General features: G+C 33.6%; 3 protein-coding genes across 4 annotated transcripts; 1 reads left to right on the forward strand and 2 right to left on the reverse strand.

Moving 5' to 3' along the window:
* The first annotated feature begins 191 nt into the window (after positions 1–191).
* LOC136779697 (piwi-like protein Siwi) lies at positions 192–6,330 on the forward strand. Its single transcript, XM_066737422.1, has 11 exons — positions 192–365; positions 1,717–1,952; positions 2,627–2,665; positions 3,004–3,124; positions 3,206–3,340; positions 3,441–3,649; positions 3,722–4,078; positions 4,162–4,441; positions 4,514–4,866; positions 4,942–5,350; positions 5,429–6,330. The coding sequence occupies exons 2-11, from the start codon at positions 1,728–1,730 to the stop codon at positions 6,073–6,075; spliced, it is 2,775 nt and encodes a 924-aa protein (XP_066593519.1). The 5' UTR covers positions 192–365; positions 1,717–1,727; the 3' UTR covers positions 6,076–6,330.
* Tango9 (transport and golgi organization 9) lies at positions 6,264–9,164 on the reverse strand. Its single transcript, XM_066737423.1, has 8 exons — positions 8,946–9,164; positions 8,167–8,260; positions 7,945–8,092; positions 7,530–7,880; positions 7,378–7,462; positions 7,147–7,305; positions 6,904–7,058; positions 6,264–6,826 (listed from the first exon to the last, which is right to left on the reverse strand). The coding sequence occupies exons 2-8, from the start codon at positions 8,241–8,243 to the stop codon at positions 6,656–6,658; spliced, it is 1,146 nt and encodes a 381-aa protein (XP_066593520.1). The 5' UTR covers positions 8,244–8,260; positions 8,946–9,164; the 3' UTR covers positions 6,264–6,655.
* Positions 9,165–9,374: 210 nt separating this feature from the next.
* Positions 9,375–21,035, reverse strand: ATPCL (ATP-citrate synthase). 2 transcript variants are annotated; one of them, XM_066737420.1, is made up of 9 exons: positions 20,717–21,035; positions 13,680–14,035; positions 13,411–13,604; positions 13,015–13,325; positions 12,565–12,883; positions 11,191–12,472; positions 10,800–11,105; positions 10,313–10,730; positions 9,375–10,237 (listed from the first exon to the last, which is right to left on the reverse strand). In XM_066737420.1, the coding sequence occupies exons 2-9, from the start codon at positions 14,019–14,021 to the stop codon at positions 10,146–10,148; spliced, it is 3,264 nt and encodes a 1,087-aa protein (XP_066593517.1). In that variant the 5' UTR covers positions 14,022–14,035; positions 20,717–21,035; the 3' UTR covers positions 9,375–10,145. The 2 variants fall into 2 exon arrangements, with proteins under 2 accessions (XP_066593517.1, XP_066593516.1); XM_066737419.1 differs by lacking the exon at positions 20,717–21,035 and adding an exon at positions 15,505–15,778.
* Positions 21,036–21,192: the final 157 nt, after the last annotated feature.

Here is a 21,192-nt window from a genome sequence, read left to right on the forward strand (position 1 = left end):
TTTATAAAACGCATAGGGTTTCCGCGCATATCATATTTCCCCCACCCCAACGTCTCCGACCAGAAACAATTTGCTGATTCGTAGATTCTGTCACGTGGACAGCCAATAATGGAGAGGAGGGGTTCCCGCCGTTCCCGGTAAGTGTGTAGAAGGAAGCTTGAATCGTTTGTTCATCATTCGCTAAAGGAAAGCTGGAGGAATTATTGCTCGTTGCAATCTCTCGTCACTCTGTTCACCGATTCATCGTTCAACATTCATTAGCCGCACCCCCATTATCCAGTGTCCTACCATTCTCCGATTTCATTGCCAGAAAACACGAGAGCTGCAAAGATAATCATTTAATACTGTGCAGCTTTTTTTATAAGGTACATACACTTTTTATCTACAATTCCCTTTCAAAATTCTTAAATTGTAGCTATTTATTATATGAACACTGGCTTCAATAGAATGTTACATTTTAGTACTTTCTGCGTAATTTATTTAAAGAAGTTCCTCCATTGCTAATTATGTTATACGGCATACAACCGGTATCGAAGAGTTATCGGTCTAATAAATTCCATACATACTTTAATTTCTTAATAAATTTTGGCGAATAGTTAGGAATACGCTTCTTTGCCTTTATCATTTGATAGTTTTTTACTTACTTTTTAAAATTTGTGCAATAATTTAAGGAAAGAATTTAATTAGAATTATTTATTTGCTCATAGTTATGGGAAAGCAAAAATTCCTTTATGCTTTATACGCCATTTATGAATTTTTAATATTCTTTTTTAATAGTACTTTTTCTTAAATTAAACTTGAAATAAAATATTTCATCGGAGTTACTGTGAGCTTAGATGGTTATACTTTAGTCGGGTGTAAGTTCGTTCTTACTACGCTGAAGCATGTCGATGCTTGACCGAAGAAAAAAATCATAACAAACTTGTTCGTGGAAGTGATATTTTAGCTCAAGTGACAACAATCATCTCTGTTCCTTTATTTCGATGAAGTTGTTTAGTTTTTAGGTATCGCTGTTTATCCCGATAAGCTACAGTTTTTTGTTACTGCATGAGTTAACTTATAAATAATGTAAAGTGAAAATATGTGTTAATAACTTTTATATAGAAACTTTTATTAAAGCTTATTCAAATTTACATTATTCTTATTTTATTACCAGTTCTCAGTAAAATGTGACTAAGCCGAGTCGCTTAGAAAACAAACAGCCACTTCAAACTACGAAGGGAATTTATACACGATTTACAACCTTAAAGTGTTCTGAAGCATGAGCATAGATAAACATTTATTTTCTTATTTATGAGAAAACTATTTTATACGAAATTCTTTTAAAAATAAATACATCGAAACTCTATCTCCTTAGGTTACTTAGATAAGCAATATGCTGCATGAACACTGAAGAGTTTTAAATGATTACTCTGTATATAGATACTAAGAAAAGTATAAGGAACTAGTCGTGCTTCTCAAATAAATTCGTTGCAATTCTAGTTGCTTTCAGTTCAGGCTTACATTTCAAATTTTGGAATAAAATAATATTAGTAAAAATTGCTATGAATATTACTGGTTCTTAAACAGTTTTTAGTAGCATGTTTATAGCTGAATATATTAATGAATTGGAAAATCGTGTAAGCACAAAAATGTTTTTCAGATTTAAATGCGTTAATTGAAATCTCTGCATTTAAATAAAACCTAATTTAATACAAGGTCTTTGTTTTAAATTAGAGTTCTTCAATATGAGCTACCAAGGAGGAGGAGGTAGTGGTGGGAGCGGCGAGCGGCAATACGGTCGAGGGCGAGGAAGAGCTACTGATAGATCGACCGAGCAGAGATTTACGGAGAGAGGAAGACCCCAAGAAACTCAACGTCCCCCTCATCAAACTCCTCAAGGGGCTTGGGGAAGAAGGGCAGGTCCTCAAACACCCCAACAAGGACCATATGCGAGACCACCCCCTCAAACAGTAAATTTTTATGACACTTTCACTTTAACAGATGGGAACTATCCTATTGTTATTTCAAAGTACCAATGTTTTACAGCTTAGCTATTGTTTCAATTTTTTAAATTCTAACTAATATTCACAAGAATTTATTGGTCATATAAAGTTTTATTTAGCTTAAAACAACTGACTGAAAACATCTTAACCATCATATTTTAGATACTCCATTCTATTCCTGAAACTGTAAAAAGTATTGACTATTTTTATTGTCTATCATAAAAATCTTCATACCAATATTTAATTAATTTGAGTTGTCCTTCCGCATTGTAAGATTTTTTCAGTCTTTGCACGCTTTCAAGTAAAAAACAGTGCATGGAGCATCATATTTTCCTATTTTAATACTTTTTTATTGAGAAACCTCGAATACATTTTTTCATTACTTTTTTTTCCCCATAAAATGAATGCATCAGAATTGAATGGAATATATGTAGAAATAAGTTCTGGAACTTGTACCCTAAACTGTAATTGCATATTAAAATTAAGAGTAGTTATATTTAAATTTAAAAGGAAGGGTTACTTGTGTATAAGTATTTATTGTAATGTTTATCAATTTGCTAAACATTTGGAATTCGCAAATTTTTTAGCAATTGGCTACTATTGATAGCCTAGGTAATTCATATATTCTTTTTTTCATATAGACCAGAAACCCTTCAATGGAACTACAAAATGTTATGAAGGTTAGTGTCCAAACCACAGTATAGTTTGGCCATTTAAGAGATATTTATTTTCAATTATTGTCTAAAGTATCACATAGATCATTGTAATATAATGAAATATAGTATACTTTAAAGTGAGGTAAATAGTTGTGTATAAAATTGTAATTGCATGAATGTTTTCGGTTTACTCACCTTTGAATACTACAAACATTCTGAGTAATCCTATAATTGTATAGATATATATCTTGTCCTTAATTCATCCTTTATTCCTTTCTTATTTATTTCCTTTTTTTTAAATCGTATTTTATTAACATTTACCACTTACTCGTGATTTTTTTTAATCATTATTATTTATACAGGCCGTATCATGTTATGAAGGGTCAGGAGGAGATGCGAGTCGATCATCATCGTCCCGTGGACATTCCGCGTCACGCAGCCATTCATCATCTCGAAGCCAATCAGCTTCGCGCAGTCAAGCTGGTTAATAAATTTCTGCGATGGATTAATTTTTTCGTTTTAAATTGATAGAATGTAAAAGTCATATACTTTTTTATTTTTAAGCTGGAGGTGGTGGGAATGGAGGCGGCAACGGAGGTGGCGATAATGGTGGAAGCTCTACCACTGGAAGAGGATTTGCTCGTGGTGGTAAAATGGTCACGGTCAAAACTCGACCTCCAGAAAGAGATTCTAAAAAAGGTTTGTATCAAATTTAAGTGCCCTTCATCCACTTAAGTTTTTTAATTAAAATAAATCCGAATAAATATAATACATCCGATATTTAAAAATTTTATAATAGGTGAAGCTGGAAAGCGAATAATGTTGAAATCAAATTACTTCCAATTGTTGACGAAAATCGATTGGACATTGTACAAGTACTCTGTTTCCTTTGCTCCTGAAGAGGACACAACAGTAATTAGAAAAGCTTTAGTTAAGAATCACGTCGAACAGTTAGGTGCATATATTTTTGATGGCTCAGTACTTTATTCGGTTAATAGATATCCAGAGGTTAGCAATACTTATATTTATGGTCAATATTGATATTTGAAAAAGAGAAGTAGAAAAACTTTTTTTTTACAGAACTTTTCATTGTTTTCTGAAAGAAAGGCTGATAATGCAAGGATTAGAATCACTATCACTCGTGTTGACGATATGGTGAAAACTGATCACCATTATATACAATTTTTCAATATCATTATGAGAAAATGTTTCGGCCATTTGAAACTGCAATTAGTTGGTCGGAATTACTTTGATGCGCGTAATAAGGTTGATATTAACGAATTTAGATTGCAATTATGGCCAGGATATCTTACTTCAATTCGACAACACGAGTCGGCTGTACTCATGTGCGCAGAAATCACGCATAAAGTAATGAGGCAGGAAACAATTCTCGATATTTTAATGACATGCTATAACAGATATGGAGAACGTTATAAAGTAATCCTTTTTATCCTTAATCACAATATGATGTATAAGATCAATTTACAAGTCTAATTTATTTCTAACATACCGCTTTTTAGGACGCATTTAGTAATGGCGTAATTGGTTGTACAGTATTAACGGGTTATAATAATCATACTTACCGAATTGATGACGTAGATTTTACTGTAAATCCAAAGTCTAAGTTTAGGTTGAAGGATGGGACAGAAATTAGTTACCAAGATTATTATAAAAATAAATATGACATTCGGCTTCGTAATGACACTCAGCCATTGCTCGTAACTAGAACTAAACCAAGAGATCGGCGTGCTGGTCAATCGGAGATGGTTTATCTAGTTCCAGAATTATGTCGTTCAACAGGTATATTCATTGTTTATGAAATAAATGGAAGTAAGTATGTAATGACTAAAAGAGTAACTTATTTTTTTTCAGGTTTAACTGATGAAATGAGAAATGATTTCAATTTGATGCGTGCATTGGACAAGCATACTCGGGTCGGACCAGATGTTCGTATTAGGAAATTAATGAGCTTTAATGCTCGATTATTGGGTGAAAGACCTATTGTTAACGAATTAAGCATGTGGAACATGCAATTGGATAGTAAACTTGTTGAAATTCCGGGTAGACTATTGGATCCTGAAAGACTGAAGTTTGCAAAGAATGTAATAAAATTGAACGAAAAAGCGGACTGGACAAATGATTTGCGCAATATAGGATTAGTGGAATCAAGACCTCTAAGAAGATGGATCTTATTTCACGATATGCGTAGTAGAAATGAGGCTAGGGTAAGACATAGGAGTTCTAATATCTTCTCTCTCGGTGATAAATAACTTGACGTTCTTCATGATCTTTAATTACAGGATCTCGTCAGTACTCTACAAAGGGTATCTCAGCCGTTGTTTTTTGAAATTTCACATCCTGAATTTGTGCAGTTACAAAATGACAATGCGGCAACTTATGCGATGGAGCTAGAAAAAGTACTGAGTAGAACTCAACCCGATTTAGTTTTCTGTATGGTTTCCAATAACAGAGCTGATCGATACGCTGCTATTAAGAAGAAATGTTGTTGCGATAGACCAGTACCATCGCAAGTGCTTATAACAAAAAATATGAAGAAAAAATTCTTTTTGTCAATTGCCACCAAGATTGTAATTCAAATGAATTGTAAATTGGGTGGAGCTCCTTGGTTCGTGGACATACCTGTTGACCATTTGATGGTGATTGGATTTGATGTCTGCCACGATACATCCTCTAAAGACAAAGATTTCGGTACCGTCAACTAAACTTAACATTATTATTAATTGATTAATTTTTGTCATATTTATAAATTATTTAATGTTTATACAGGTGCTTTAGTAGCGTCGTTGAATAAATCGCAAACAAGCTACTATAGTGCTATTAATGCGCATAAGAATGGCGAAGAATTATCAGATTTCTTCTCAGCAAATGTGGGTAAAGCTGTAGCGAAATATAGAGAAGTGAACGGACGATTGCCGTTGAAAATCATCATTTATCGAGATGGTGTTGGAGAGGGTCAAATACCTTATGTGTATGAACATGAGGTTGGTAATGTAAGAAGTGTACTTGGTAAATTGTATAATTGTCCACCAGATGAAGTTAAGCTAGCATTTATAGTTGTTACGAAGCGAATAAACACACGTTTATTCCACAATTCATCTAATCCAGTACCAGGTACAATCGTAGATGATGTTATTACGGATCCATTGAAATATGACTTTTTCCTTGTATCTCAAAGCGTTAAAGAAGGTACTGTTTCCCCAACATCTTACAATGTTATCTCTGATACTTTTGATACTACCCCAGATCGGCTCCAACGTTTAACGTATAAATTTACTCTTATGTACTTCAATTGTTCTACAAGCGTTAGATTACCTGCTGTAGTCCATTATGCTCATAAATTAGCATTTTTAGTATCTCAATATATCCATATTGCTCCCAACCCCCGAATGGAGCATTTGCTTTATTTCCTTTAGAGCAGAAATTTTCTTTTATTTTTAATGCAAATTTTAGTAAAGTAGTAGTTTTTGAAACAAATAATTTGGACAGAGTTTCTGCAGACAGACATTCTAAGGAATTTATTTTTTGTTTTATTAAACAGAAACCTTAATTTTTAAGTTAATTTCAATATCTAGCTTTTTGGAGACATTGACGATAAAGAATCACATCTGTGACAATTTTATATTCACAAAACAATTTATTTTACTTATTACATGTAAGCGTTTAATGACTACAGAAAATGTATTTTGTATTATATCTTATGAATAGTTTTAGTAAATTGGTTTTGCCATAATAAATACATTTTTCATTTAAATGTATATTTTATTCAAAAAATTTGTATTACATGTATAAAATAAAAGAATTAAAGTTAAAACATATGGTGCAAGTATATAATGGTATTATATCAGCAAACTCAAACATTATTTTTTAAACATGATTTATTAATAGGAGATTCTGAAATGATCGTTAGGTTATATTTATCATTTTTTATATGTAAATATAATAAACATTAGAAATATATAATTGTTAGCTTTTCGAGGGAAAATATGCTTGATTTTAATTAGATTCATGTACATCATCAGCAGCCGTATTTATAATATTTTCTTCATCTTCCTTTGATGGTAGTTTATGCCGACCCAGACGGCAGTAGCACTTCTTTATCAATTGTGGGAGCACAATATTATTGTAATAAAACATTCCAATTAAAAGAACAAAAAATCCGATTAGCTAAATGAGAGAATAAGATGAGAATATATATTAAGATAGCTTTTGTTATTTTAGTAGTCTCAGAATAAGAGCTTTACCTGCAAATAATGGAATTTTTGCCATCTAACCAATAATGAAAAACCCCAAATAAAAAAAGTTCGAATATTGTCTAAAATCATTCTCGTGGTAGCACTGATTTCTTTTGTAACACTAATTCCAGCAAAATTAAAAAATGCAATGCTAAAAGCTATACCTGATACAAAAATTTTCAATATGATTTTCGTGACGTAAAAGAAATAATATTTTGAAGAGTATTTTATTAGGTACTTAATGCTACTTACATACAATAGCTGTGAACAGTCGTCCATTATTATAAATTTGAATGAAGGCATCTTTTGTTGCTTCAAGTGTTCCTTGAGAATTATCTGCGAAAGGTGGTAGTGCAGGTACAAAGTTGAGTGGTATCATTACTAAACAAATTATGATAAATCCGAAGATACCTATGAACAATTAGGCGATATTTATTTTAATGTTTTTAAGTATATAGATATTAAACTGACTATGTTTTATACCTTCCCACCCAACAGCTTGAAGAGCTGGAATATCTTGACCAGCTACAAACTTCTCTTCTAATACCATTTGTACAGCTTGGATCACCTATCAAGTTTACAATATAAATATACAATAATTAATAATTAATGACAAAAATAAATGTTTTTTATACCTGTGCACATATTATTAACAGATCTCCAGACAAAATAGAATTTACATTCATATTTGTATCTTCCATTGTCATTATATCACTTATTCCCACAAGTGCTAGACCTGTTATAACAAAAGTAATTCCAGCCCATTCTCTTGTAACTAGTTTACGATTTAAAAATCCCATTGAAAGAATTCCTGTGAAAACAATGACTGCTCCACGTAACATTTGAAAACTACTTGCATAGGTCAAATTTAAACCAACATACATAACGGATGTAGCTAAAGTGTCACACAGAGCTGGTAAACATAACAGAAATGGGTTAAAAACCCTAGAACCCTTAGTTAATGCATTAGTATCAACAGAACCATCCTAAAAAAAATAGCTAATAGCATTAATGTTTATTTAACCTCTCTTAATAAGATTAAAGACTTACCCCTTTCCGATAATAGTAAAAATAAACAAGCTTAAATGTTAAGAAACATAACATTTCTCCAAAGAACATAAAGGAAGACTGCATAAAAGGATGAACAAAGTGTCTTGGTACTCCATCTTCACCGTTTGCAGTTTGTATATCTGCATACCTAAATTATTTAAAATTCATTTATGACTCAGAACTATTTGTCGAAGAATATAGAAATTAAATTTTACCACATACTTCACTGACAAAGTATTAAAAGATCCAGTTACTATCATTAAAATAGCCAGTGCTAGATGATACTTTGAAAGCGTCATTTTTGGTGCTGATTTATCTGTAAGTAATTTAATTCAATTATTACAATTCCATTGCAAAGGTATATATAAAAATGTAATTTAAATGCCCCAGACACGCCAAGCAATATCAAAATTACTAATTAAGTATTTTCATTGCAGCAGTAATCTGCAGTTAGAATTTTTTTGTGATAAGAATATCATATTACACTTTAATAATGGTTTTAACAGAGTAGGTTTTAATATCATATATATTGCATGACTGTTATGATTATATTAATTGAGTCATTTTAGAATGGCGAAAATATAGTTAATAAAATAGTTTATTTAATTTTTAAAAGTGTTTAAAAAATTTACGATATAATGAAACTTATGCAGAAACTTTTTTTATTAAGTTTTTTCAACCATATAAAGTTTTTAGATATAATTTTAAATATTAGCTGTGTTTTATTTAGCTACACTTTTAACACTTTTCTACACTTTCCGTATTTCTGTCTTTGTCCATTGTATAAGTGGACACCTTAAAAAGTGCACAAAGTGTAAAAAGTGTAGCAACTTTTTGCTAAATAAAACACAGCTATTATTAATTAATTATAACCTCCTAAATTAATAAATGACAATGAAAAGTGCAAACCAACAACAATTCATTTGATAGATGTCAAATTTTTTATCCAAAAGTAAACAATCGGAAATAATACAAAGAAAATGAAATAATTTGAATATTACCTTTGTTTATTAATGAATATCGCACAAAATGTCTACAATATATTTAACATAGTAAAGTTTACATTACTTCTATTGAATTTTACGAATAATTTACAACCATAGTACTTTGACAATAGCTGTCACGAATATTTTTGGCTTATTAGCATTCTACCGAACATTAAATGGTATACTATATATTTAAGACAACGAGCAGCTGGATTAGTTAGTTACTGATGAGTTGGGTAAGGAAGAATTGGGAGGAATGGTGCGTGAGAAAATGAAAAGACGTGAACAATAATCAGTGAATAGCCGAAATATGGAAAGGGAAATTAAAAACTTACCAACGGCCGATGAAGCAGTGCAGACTTAAAAATTACTATTTCTTATTAATATTATACGAGAGCAAATGATAAGACATATTGTAAAATAATGGACGTTGATTTTATTTATTTTTCTGTACTCGTTAATTGAAGACTTTCATGATGATTCATTATACAGGTTAAACGAGTATAATAACTTTTACATTATTTAAGAATAAAAAAAATTCACAAGATACAAATTATAATCTTGAAATCAAATATACATAAATGTGTTGTCTACCATAGTAACTTGATTTACTTATTTTTTACAACATATATTTAGCAGCTTTATTTATTTTGTAAATGTAAGTATAATAATAAACTAGGGTGGACAAAAACCATTTCAGTAGTGTAGAAAAAATGCATTTTGTGCTTATTCGAGGTAAAGTTTTCATGTCTTTCTAACATATATTATTGCATCTAAAACACGCTGTGCATATTTAAAAAAATTAGATTTTCTCGCAACTTTATGACCTTACCAAAGTTCAATGAAATTACATATTCTGGAATGCTCCTAAAATAAATTATATAAAAATCTTTTTAATGAGTATGCCATCACGATAATCAATAAGTGATACAATATTATACTCATTCGATATTCTTTGTAACAAAGATAGTGCAAGAATAATTGATAAGCTTTTCAAAAGACACCAATTTTACCTTCATCAAATATTATATCTTAAATGCTTATGATATCTAGACATTTTTATCGAGCCCTAAGTGTTAACTTCACATTTTACATGGCTCATTTACTAAATATTATTCAATGTAATGGAGCAATATATATACACATGTATATAAATACACATACATATATTATGCGCTTACGACGAATGATAAAGATAAAGAAATGAATACATATTCAATTGTATTGTTCTGGTAGGACATAAGAAATATCGTCCCAGGGATGACGGTACAATCCTTGCTTTAACCTTCTTTGATCCATGTAATGACCTGCACAAAAATGAATAATAAAGTAATATCCTAACAATTATTTAATGACATTATAAAAATAATAACAAAACTTACCTATAAATCCTATACTTCTTCCAAGAACAAATAAACTATTTATAGCGCCGATTTCGATATATTCCTGTGCCTCTTCTCTCGTGAAACTTCCGCTTTTTCTAAGCATATCCACGAAAGCACAAGCTATTATACCATCTACATTGAGAATTAGATTAGGCTTTTTACTTGTTGTGATCTTTTCTACTTCCAGTGCATATTCTACGAGCGGCTTCACGGGAAAATTTTCCATAACGTATTCTTTGATCAATTTGACCCTCATATCTGGGTTATTAATGGATTTTACACGGTGGCCTATACCCATTATAAGCTCGCCCCTCTTTCTCGTATTATTAACGAATTCCTGTGGATGCCAGCCAGCATCATAAGCCTCGGAGAACATTCGAGCTGCACCGTCTAATGCACCACCGAAGCGGTCGCCCTAAAATCGACAAAATTACACATGTAAGGTTGTTCAAACACAAACAATTCTCAACAATTTATTACTTACAATAGTCAGTAATCCAGAAACAAGCGAGCTGACTAAATCTTTACCAGCACGAGCACACACAATGGTATTATGTGCTCCAGAAACAGCAGGTCCATGATCAGCAGTTAGCATTAATGACATTTCTAGGAATTTACAATACGTCGCAGGAAGGCATCTTTGGAACCATAGGAGTGATACTACACCCCCGATACCCACATTTTGCTTCAATACTTCGGTGACAGGCATTCCAGCATAAAGAAGTTCCTGGCCACGCTCGTCGCAGATAGATGTCATAAATGACGCTGGTTTTCTAATCAAGCCAAGCTCCTAACGGGAAAAAAGACGGTCAGGTAATAATTGTGGTACTTTTATTGCTAAGAGATAAGTTAAATAGTTTCATATTGATGCTAACCCTGGCCCAGCTGTAATCCATAGGCACTGTTGGTGGAGGCACTTCAGGGGCCGGAATAATGGTACCAGCACTGACAAGACCTTGATAAACTGAGTGAATGAGATCACCAAGACTATCAAAGCTGTCAGGTACGTAAGCACCAGCAGCTTTCAATGCCGCATTCTTCGCAGAAGCAGTTTCAAGATTGCTATGGGCGATAGAGCCGGCATGGCCAAATTGAACTTCAGACGTAAACATACTGGCGCACGTCCCTATGCACCAAGCAATCAGTGGTTTAGTTATCTGTTTTGTTTTCAAGGCTTCGCACACCTCGTACTCCTCGACGCCTCCTACCTCTCCTAACAAAACGATGAGTTTCGCGTCAGGATTTGCCTGATATCGCATGATATGATCCATAAAAGTAGTTCCTGGATAACGATCACCACCGATGGCAACCCCTTCTTGCACTCCGTTTGATGCTTTAGAAATGATGTTGTTTAACTCGTTCGACATTCCACCCGATCGCGAAACGTACGCAACACTGCCAGGCCTATACAGCTTACTGTGAAGAATGTTATCCATCATACCGCCAGTGTTTCCAATTTTGAAACAACCAGGCTTAACACCACCCACTGTAGCTGGACCGATAATAGTAACATTTTTTTCATGTGCCATCAAGATTAATTTCCTCGTCATATTCTCAGGGATGCCTTCGGCAATTATGGCAATCGTACGGATTTGAGGAAACTGAAGAGTTTCCACGGTGCTCTCGTAAGCTGATCTCAAAGATGCGAATGTCACCATTACATCTGCATCGGTATGTTTGTTCATAGCGTCTTTCATTTGCTTATAAACCGGAATCAAGACCTCTTTGTGGCCCCAGTAGAATTTTTGTTTATGATCTCCGGTAAATGGATAAACAATAGCCGCCACAGAAGGTTCGGATCTTCTACACACAAAGTCAAAGTCCAACATACTCTGGACTGCCCTGGTTTGCATTCCCCAGATAATCGATTTAGTATTACTGCTGAACAGTTGTTTCTGACCCGCTGAATCCACTACGTCTTTCACTTGTAATTGAGGTACTGTCATCTTTGAACTGCTACTGTCAGACTTGACTGGAACAGTTGGTCCAACGTCTTGACCGGACGGTAGCAGAAAATTTGCCGTTGAAAACTCTTGAGCCTCCGGATCAGGAATAGGTTTTTTTCCCAAGGCCATTGCGCAGATAGCTGTCATGTGTGTTTCTGGGCCGAAAACATGAACAGGAATTCCCAAACGTCTACCAACTTCTCGAATAATTCTAAAATGATCATTAATTTGGCATTAAATTTACAGAAATATTTTCCAATTATATATATGTATTAATAAAGTTGAAAAAGATGCCCTTTATACCTTAATCCTTCTTGATAATTGGGGCCTGCTCTTCGAACGAAAATTCTAATGTCAAATTCTACAAGTTTCGGCTGGTATTCTTGAAGTGCTTTGACAATTCCTTTAAAGGTGGCTGCGACATTTGTGAAATTAGCAATTCCACCGCCAATTATCAATACCTTTCCCTCTTCTCTTTTCTCCTTAGTCATCAGGCTTAGGATTGTTTTCGCGTATTCGTAGGTCTGTTGCTCGCTAGGCGCTCCAGAATACTCGCCATAATTAGCCAGTTCATTAGCAGCGCCCAAGTCGCAGATCGTATCCGAATAGATGACCGATGCACCTATAAATTTTCAACGGTAAGAAGAAAGATGCATAAAATGCTACAAGCAAACTTAGCTAATAAAACGACTTGACAATCACAATTTGGCTAGAATGAGTCGGATTAAATGACTGCAGTGCGCGTTTACTGACCACCGCCAGCAACCATGGTCCATATCCTTCCATGGGGGTTAAGGATGGTTAGTTTCAAGCTAGCTCCTGATTTCGCGTCCAGATCAGCAATGTAGGCTTCCTCTGGATACGCATCTCTACCAAACGGAGGTGGATAGTCGATTTCTCCCCACACTGGCCTGCACACAAAGTCAGCTGTTGTGTCCAGCTTTGCTGCCAAGTCCAAAATGTAGATCTCCTTGTCCGTCACTACCAAAGGATTTATTTCCAAGTACGTAAAGTACAGATCCACGTATAACTTGTACAGAGCCTCAATAAACTTGGCAATTGGCCTGAAAAATAAAATAATCAATGTAAAACTTACAATTTATCCATAATGAACTACAATGTTTATTATTTTATAAGAAAAATATATACTCTTTCTTCTTAACAGGTACGTTGATTAGAAGTTTATTGATCAATGTGGCTTGATTTGGGGCATCTGCACCAACAGGTACATCCAATTTCAAGGCCTTCGAGTCGACATCTCCAATGTCCACGCCTCCCTCATGATAAAACAAAATGGTATCTGCATTACGATGAGAATAGATACAGACGTAGGTCTCTTCGTCCTAAAATTATGTAAAATATAATTAGGCCAAAGATTAAACTAAGATCTAAAATTCGTATAGTAATCACAATCGTACTGGCTTGTGAGGAACGAAAGGCTCAATGATAAATGTTTTTAATTTTCCTGTAGCCTTTCCAATTTGCTGATCCTTGTTCATTCGTTCTGCTATCCATTTTTGCACAGTAGGTAGATCGGCGTTTACTTTGATCAGACCCAATTTTCCACGACGTTTGATCAACTGATCAGGCTTCACCACCAACGGTGTGCTCTTTAGCCAGGGGTTATCCGCTACAACGCTGTTCCAATTTGTATCTTGCGTGATAGTAACGAACTGGCATTTTGCAGCGTTGCTATCCGCAGCTAGCCTCCGGTTTATCAGATCCTTTCCAGTGGCCTCGCGAATTGGTTTGGCCGACATTGTTGTTCAATATCCTGAAAATACAAAAATTTATTAATTTAAATTGCTCCACTACGTAGCTATTAACAAACGTTATCACATCACTAGAATAAAATAATAACAACAAATACAAAAATATACAATAAATCGTTATAGAGTCCTCAGTTACATGGGAATTTATAATAGATATATTCCTATTGGACCTTGAATATACAGCTCATTTGCTATTCATCAAACTGCATATATTACGCAAGCAATTTGCAGTTCTTAGAGAAAGGATCTGCAGAGATAAGAAACTTTGAATTCGTCTTATTATCTCAGCTTGACATTTCTTGTCGCTTTTGGTTAGAAATAGTAGTTATATTCAACCAAAGAACAATATTATTTTATCTGCAAGAGAATGTCTCCAGATGGAAAACCTCTTTTGTTGAATTTTAGCAATCTGGTGAGGATTAAAAATTCGTGTATATGTTAATGTCTCAAGAATGAAAAGAAGAAGCTGTCGATCCAGCTGGAATGACCCACCTTACTAGGGAGGACCAGCTATTTGTTTTGACGAAACACACAATTTCTACAGCCCATAAAGTAAAAGTAGTCGAGAATTCCAATGACGGCGGCAACTTTCACGTGAGCGCTGGAGTCATTGAGAAACCAGAAGCAACAGATACTATTTATGCGTTTCATTAAATCGATCATAGAAAACAAAAACTTTCACTGCATCCAATAATTGATCAGCATGAAACTTCTTTATAATAATAAACGATATTGTGCTTCCTGCACGATTCTACAAATCCTTTCATACGACAAGACGATACTCGTGAGGATCAATGAGATAGTCTCATTTGTGTCGGCAGTAAATTAAAGAACTGATCAACGAATCGATCCAAGTGTCAATCTGATCTCGCTGACCATATGGCGAGCTAGGGCTCATCATTGTCACAGGCTAATTTAACTCATTCCCATAAATTGCACGAGGGAAAGTGAATCGGTGTCAATTGTAAGATCGGTGAAATTTAATCGAATATTCCTGTCGACCAGTTGCATCAAACGAATTTCACCAAATAACTATGCAAATTCACTGAACATACTAATACCATAATTCATGCTACAGAAATTGTTAAAAAAGAAGAAACCAGATTAAACGAGTCTGTGCGATAAAAATTGATTAATATGGGGCCAATAAAAGCCAAGTTCTTTAAACAAAGAAACAACCAGTGTAAAGTGTAAATAATTCAATGATTTACACGAGAAAGTCTCAGTATTGAAAATTAAAGTATTAAAACAGAGTTGGTAAGTCCGATGGTAAAAATGAGATTTTGTCACTATATAAGATACAATTTTCTCTACATAATAATTATAATTAACGAACAGAACTTTGAAGTATGGAATGGCCCATGAGTCTATGGAAAAATATATAAAGCAAAAATATTTCTTGGAATTTTGAACGTATTAAATGAAGCACTGGGGTGATAAGTGAATAATCCGAGGAACCAATGGCACTCACTGAGGTCACGGTGAGTGGCGAAGGCGAATGTCAAGGTGAGAGTGTTCTGTGGAGAGTCGTTGAATCGACTGAGAGATAAAAAACGAGCGTCCTCTCCGGCGTACTGCTCGCGGCCAACTGAAGCTTAAAACGTGTGAGAGCCAGCTCATAAGTAACTCGAGTAACGCGCCATGTTACTTTAATCGTGGCTTCTTCGTCAGATATCGTACGATTTTCTACTCGCATTTTATTCGCTCATCTTTAACCCTCTCACTATCGGGCCACGCCGTTTAATAGCTTATCAGGAGATCACCAATGGTCCACCGTTGATTCAAGTAGATTTTTTCCACCCAATCTTCACCCAATCTTGCCACCAGGAAAACTCCAACGTTTAACTACTATTAACATTCAGAATGACAGTGGTCGTTGTATGTATATTCATACGGATGCGAGAACAGCTTTGCCTGGTCAAGGACGAATTTTCCATCTCTGTTTTACAATATTCCAGTTCATAGGAGAGAAATATTACCTAATGTTAATCAAAAAAGTGTATAAATTAATGGAATGAAGAAATCATCTGTTCTATAAATAAATATCTAGTTGCAAATAGTAACTACAGTTTCAAGAAGATAAAGACTAAGAGTTCTAAATTTCAGATATCAAAAATGTTATTTTATTATAATAGCTTTATAATTCTCTCCATGTATCTTCCCTCAGAATCTTATCTTTGAAACGTCACTGTTGAGTTGGATCGAACCTTCGATTAGAGCCAAAAATGCAGCTTTAAAACTTGAGAGAGTGGTTTTGGCTGGTCAAGGACGAATCATCTATCTCTGTCCTACAATTTTATTCCACAGGCTTCTCCATTTTTATTGCAGACTCTTATCATCAGATAGACCAGTGTGAGCAAAAAATGCAGTACGAGAGAAAGATCTGTAGCAGTTTCCTTGGTGATTAAAAAATTAAGTGGGAGAATAACATATGATGACGTTTATCTTCTTCAAGTTTTTTAACCTTCGCAACGTTCCCAGTTCGGTCGAATTGTCTGCTTTGGTAATCCTGTGCTCCGGCCACGCTTATCTGAGATTCAAGACATCGTTACTCTCGTCGTTGAGAAGAGAAAATATTGCTCGGTTTGCGGTATCATTACAGAAATCCAATGGATGATGAAAATTCATATGGAGCAGGGATATACAGCTGTGATGCAAAGCAGAATCAGTAAGAAGTCGTGCTTGACAAATCGTTAGTCCCTCGAGTGGAGACGAATGAAGGAATTTGTATAAATTCGAGTTAAGACTCTTTGCTATGGAGGAATTCAATCGCTTCGTTACTGAAAAAAAATAAAAGCAGAGATGATGAAATATTGAAGAGAGTAGTGGTATTCCTCCAAATTGGTTCTTATACTCAGCAGGGGAATTCAGAGATGGATGGTAAAATTCCTTGTAAAGCTTACGAGATTCTAGTTTGAACAAGTTGGCTCTATCAGTGTACAGAAGTTTGATTAGAGCTCCCTTTAGGTCGTGACTGCTATGGTTTGATATTGGCACGCATCAATGACCATATCGTGACTGAATCGTGATAGTCGTTACAAAAGACTAGTCTTTCCAATGGTCGCACGAGACTCAGCTCTGCACGTTTCTTATTTCCTACTTTTTCTCTTCTCTCTTCTTTCTTCCAGAGTTAAATCGCGCGAACTCTCTCTCTCTCTCTCTCTCTCTCTCTCTCTCTCTAGCAGAAATTCTGTTTGCTGGATTCATGCAGCGTGACGCGTATGTCATTAATATCGCATTTCATGCGTAATTACCAATCGTCGCCTTAGAGACATTAGAACAAACAAATTGGCATATAAACAGGAAGAAGCATGTGTTAGAAAAAATTTCTTGAAAAATCTGTGTTAACACGTTGTTCCCCAAGAGTAATACAAGAAGACATTCAAGCTCCAAATGGTTAATTTTCTCTCTCTTGCAATGATTTATTCTTCTTCTATTAATGAGAAAATGTCATGAATATAGCATTTCATGTGTAATTAGTAATCATTATCTTCGAGGCATTAGAACAGAAGAATTGGCATATAAACACGAAGGAGAGTGTGGCACAAGGAGTATCTTGAAAAATCTGTGTTAACATGTTCTTTAAAAGTAATACAGGAAGACATCCAAGTTTCAAATGGTTTGTCTCAATTAAACCATTACTTAACTTGGCTCATCTGCTTGCTCTTTCTCTCTCTTTCTTGTAAATCATTTACCCTCCTTCCATTAGCAAGAATCACCAAGATAAATTGGTCTATATCTGAAAATTAATCTTCAAATTATTTTCAGCTACGTACAAGAATAATCATGAATGTTTATGTTACTTACAACAATGTAAATATAATGGTCCTTTGTTTATCAAGAGATATGTCAATGTTTCGACAATGAATAATATTTCAATATAAAATGAGATGCAAGATAGTGCCTTATTTTACTCAAATTCATTCTCTTCCTTCCTCTATCAGAAAAATCACTGGAATCTTGAAAAGGCTATTTGCACTTCACTGTTACATTCAGGCTATTATTGTAAATCTTCCTTCAATTCTATCTCAGAATCTTCTGTAGCATTGTAAAAAGTGTATTTTTTGTATGCTTTAAATCTGAATATTAAGGCTGTACATTTCCATTGAAATTTCTATACCATACTTGATGCTTATAGTTCAATGTGCACTTGGCTTGATAATCATGCAAAATTATTCTTTTAACGCTAGTCGCACAAGAATCGTGCTCACAGCGTGTTTTTTCTAGCGATTGACTGTGTATCTTTAAAAGCAAGAGGAAATTATTTCGTAGACAATAGCTCATGGAGGAAGGTCAAGGTGATGCTTACGCCTATTCAATTGACGAGTTTCGCATCGATTTCCTTCCTTTAAGGGGCCATTATTGTGTGACACCCGAAAAAATCTCCTAATTCCTATTAAATTTTAATGTCAAAAGTATTACATGCATTTCTATATTTTTTCTCCTATTAAAGATACAATTTTAAAGAATATAAAACAATTGTTTTGTTATATAAAACTACATATTTATTCAACAATTAATTAAAAAAATATATAAAAGATTCTTGCTATTTTCAGAGCTCAAGATGGTATAGTTTAAAAACTTCAAAAGATTCCTTATATATTAAATATTTCTATGGCTGGAACTATAATTATTATAAAAAGTTACTACTAATTTATTTTTTGCACTAAATAGTATATTTATAAATTAACCATGTTTTGAACTTTTAGCTTTCAGAAAAATTTGGATCGTTAATAATATATGCGCTATTACTTTTTTTCGAGCACATTTTTTAGTTTACCGTTAGATAATTATGTACTTTTATGCTATAAAAAAACTATTTTCTATTCTCTAGAAATGTATTTTTCAAAATAAAAAATGTGTAATACTTTGTATACAATAATAAAACAATTAAAATGAGCTCTTTTCTAAGAGTGTCACATTGTAATAACCGTTTGACCTTCAGCTTGGATTCCAGAAATAAATTGGTTGAAAATTATTGATTTATAAGAGAAGAGAACTCAGAGCGTGTTATTCAAGCTGGGAAAATAGAATCATCACCCAAAATCGTTTGACGAAGGCCATTGACTATAAATAAGTGTATCTTAAGAATAAAGAAAAAAAAATAGATTTAACGAGAATAATTGCTTATATTTAAAAGAAGAAGACAACTATCTCATGGATAAATGCGCTTCTTGAGAAAGGTCAGGATGATGTTCAGTAGTAACTGGTGAGTTTCGAGTCGAGTTTATTCCTAGAAATTTCGAAGTGGAGTTGCATAAAAATATTGGTAAAGAATTATTGATTTACTGTACAGGAGAATTCAGTTGCTGCAATTTAGGAAGCAAACATGGAATCATATCCAAAAACGGTGGATGAAAGAAAAATTTTAATTTTCCTCTAGTTCGTAATTCAAATCGATAGATGCGTCAAAGTGGAACTATTGCGTAAAGCATTAGCATTTGCGATGTCACGGCAGAATAACAGAATCTACACATGTCCGTTCTTCGGGTTAAACAAAGTCTATAAAAAGAGGAAAGTATATGAACGAACTGCAATTATTTGTAACACTGAAATTAGCCTACAGTTGCGGGGACCAGTTGAGAACCACTCCCAATACATAATTTTGGCAAAACAAAGATTAGTAATTATTAAATAATGTAGAACTCTAGCAACTTAAATTCTGAATACAGTGGTAACTATTTAAAAATTTCCCTTTTATTTAGTAAATTTAACCGATGAGTAAAATACCCGGTTTCGTTGATGTATTTCTGTTTATTTTGTTAGTAAATAATATTGAGAAGGTTGTTATCGATGAGACTGACAACACTGTATTCAGAATTTATTTTGCCACAGAATTCTATAGTTTAAATTTTTTAAATTTGCTACTATGCGATAAGAGCCACAAATCGGTTCATGAAAGTTTCTGCAAATTATTTTTTTAAGATAAACGTTAACAAAGTCGATAGTCGTATTAAAAGCTACACTCCTATTGTTGATTGAAAAAAATTAAGTCAGTACTTCGTTGAAGGTAGTTGGAAATACGTTTTTTGTTTTTTTTGTTTTTTTTGTTTTTTGTAAAAATGAAGTACTTCTAGTGGTTATGAACTAGCTCCCGTAACCGTCGGCTTTAACTGTCATCTAAGTTCAGCACTATCAGTTATTCCTGATTATAATGTGTTGCTCTGTGTATTTTTTTCATCAATTGCAAACCTTAAATAATGAAATAAATATCTGCTATTATAAAATTTGCTTTTGTTCACTTTATCATCCAAATAAACAAGGAATTTGTTAAATTGTACGTAGTGGTACAGAAGTCTTTAAGAACCTTATGTTATCTTTAACATAATCTGTATGCAATTTTAACGTTCCTGATTACGAAATATTTAAATAAAGTGAGAAGCATATGCCATGTAGAATTTGCCAAATCATTTACAGGATATTAACCTATGAATGTCGAGTGAGATAAAATCAATTCAACCGTTGTAGTTCTTTGGCCATTTGTAAGATTGAATTAAATAACTTTTAATGTTAAGACATTTTAAATAATGATACCTAGCAAATACAATTGAATGTAACGTATACAAATAATGAAATTAACGGAATAATAGCTTATATTCAAAAAGAAAATGTAAGATGTTAGTGAGGTTAGGATATGCAATCGATAATGAAGCTATTTAAGTACGATTTATACTGATACTTACGTTGAGAAAACAGCCCGGAAGAGGATTATTACCACTGAATATTTCACTGAATACAATTTCTAAATGAGCAGAGTTTAAGATAACTCAATATTCTATCTTTCTTTCGTCCGCCTTCATAAAATAATTATTTTGAACTGATATCTGTTTCCATATAGTTTTCAACGCTGCATTACCATCGTTAACACATACTGTATAAATCTCATTCGCAATCCCTGTTATAACCGAAACAGAAACAATTTTTGAGCACTAAAAATAATTAAAAATGATCAAATTTATATATTTAGCCATTATTTGTTTATTTTACCGGCGGAAGGAAATGTTAATAAAATTGAAAAATATTTTTATGTGCCACGTTAAGTTGGTAATACTGGTAAGCATACTGCTGATATGACGCAATGACGTAGCATTCTACGTCATAGATGGTATGATTTAACTGGATATTTATGATAAAAGCGATTCTTTTTGACATACATACA

The sequence above is a fragment of the Prorops nasuta genome, unplaced genomic scaffold (genome assembly GCF_024137725.1).
Source record: "Prorops nasuta isolate Cenicafe-Biocafe unplaced genomic scaffold, Cenicafe_Pnas_1.2 PNAS00017, whole genome shotgun sequence".
Classification (NCBI taxonomy): Eukaryota; Metazoa; Arthropoda; class Insecta; order Hymenoptera; family Bethylidae; genus Prorops; species Prorops nasuta.

Bases quoted from the DNA above. Each gene is read 5' to 3' on its own strand.
- LOC136779697 (XM_066737422.1), top strand. From the start codon at position 1,728: ATGAGCTACCAAGGAGGAGGAGGTAGTGGTGGGAGCGGCGAGCGGCAA. The intron at 1,953-2,626 runs GTAAATTTTTAT...TTTTTCATATAG, and splicing joins CGAGACCACCCCCTCAAACA to ACCAGAAACCCTTCAATGGA. The intron at 5,351-5,428 runs GTACCGTCAACT...ATGTTTATACAG, and splicing joins CTCTAAAGACAAAGATTTCG to GTGCTTTAGTAGCGTCGTTG.
- Tango9 (XM_066737423.1), bottom strand. From the start codon at position 8,243: ATGACGCTTTCAAAGTATCATCTAGCACTGGCTATTTTAATGATAGTA. The intron at 7,463-7,529 runs GTATAAAAAACA...TAAACTTGATAG, and splicing joins TGTTAATAATATGTGCACAG to GTGATCCAAGCTGTACAAAT. The intron at 6,827-6,903 runs GTAAAGCTCTTA...TCTCTCATTTAG, and splicing joins AAAAATTCCATTATTTGCAG to CTAATCGGATTTTTTGTTCT.
- ATPCL (XM_066737420.1), bottom strand. From the start codon at position 14,021: ATGTCGGCCAAACCAATTCGCGAGGCCACTGGAAAGGATCTGATAAAC. The intron at 12,473-12,564 runs GTATAAAGGGCA...TGATCATTTTAG, and splicing joins AATTATCAAGAAGGATTAAG to AATTATTCGAGAAGTTGGTA. The intron at 10,238-10,312 runs GTAAGTTTTGTT...ATTTTTGTGCAG, and splicing joins AAGAAGTATAGGATTTATAG to GTCATTACATGGATCAAAGA.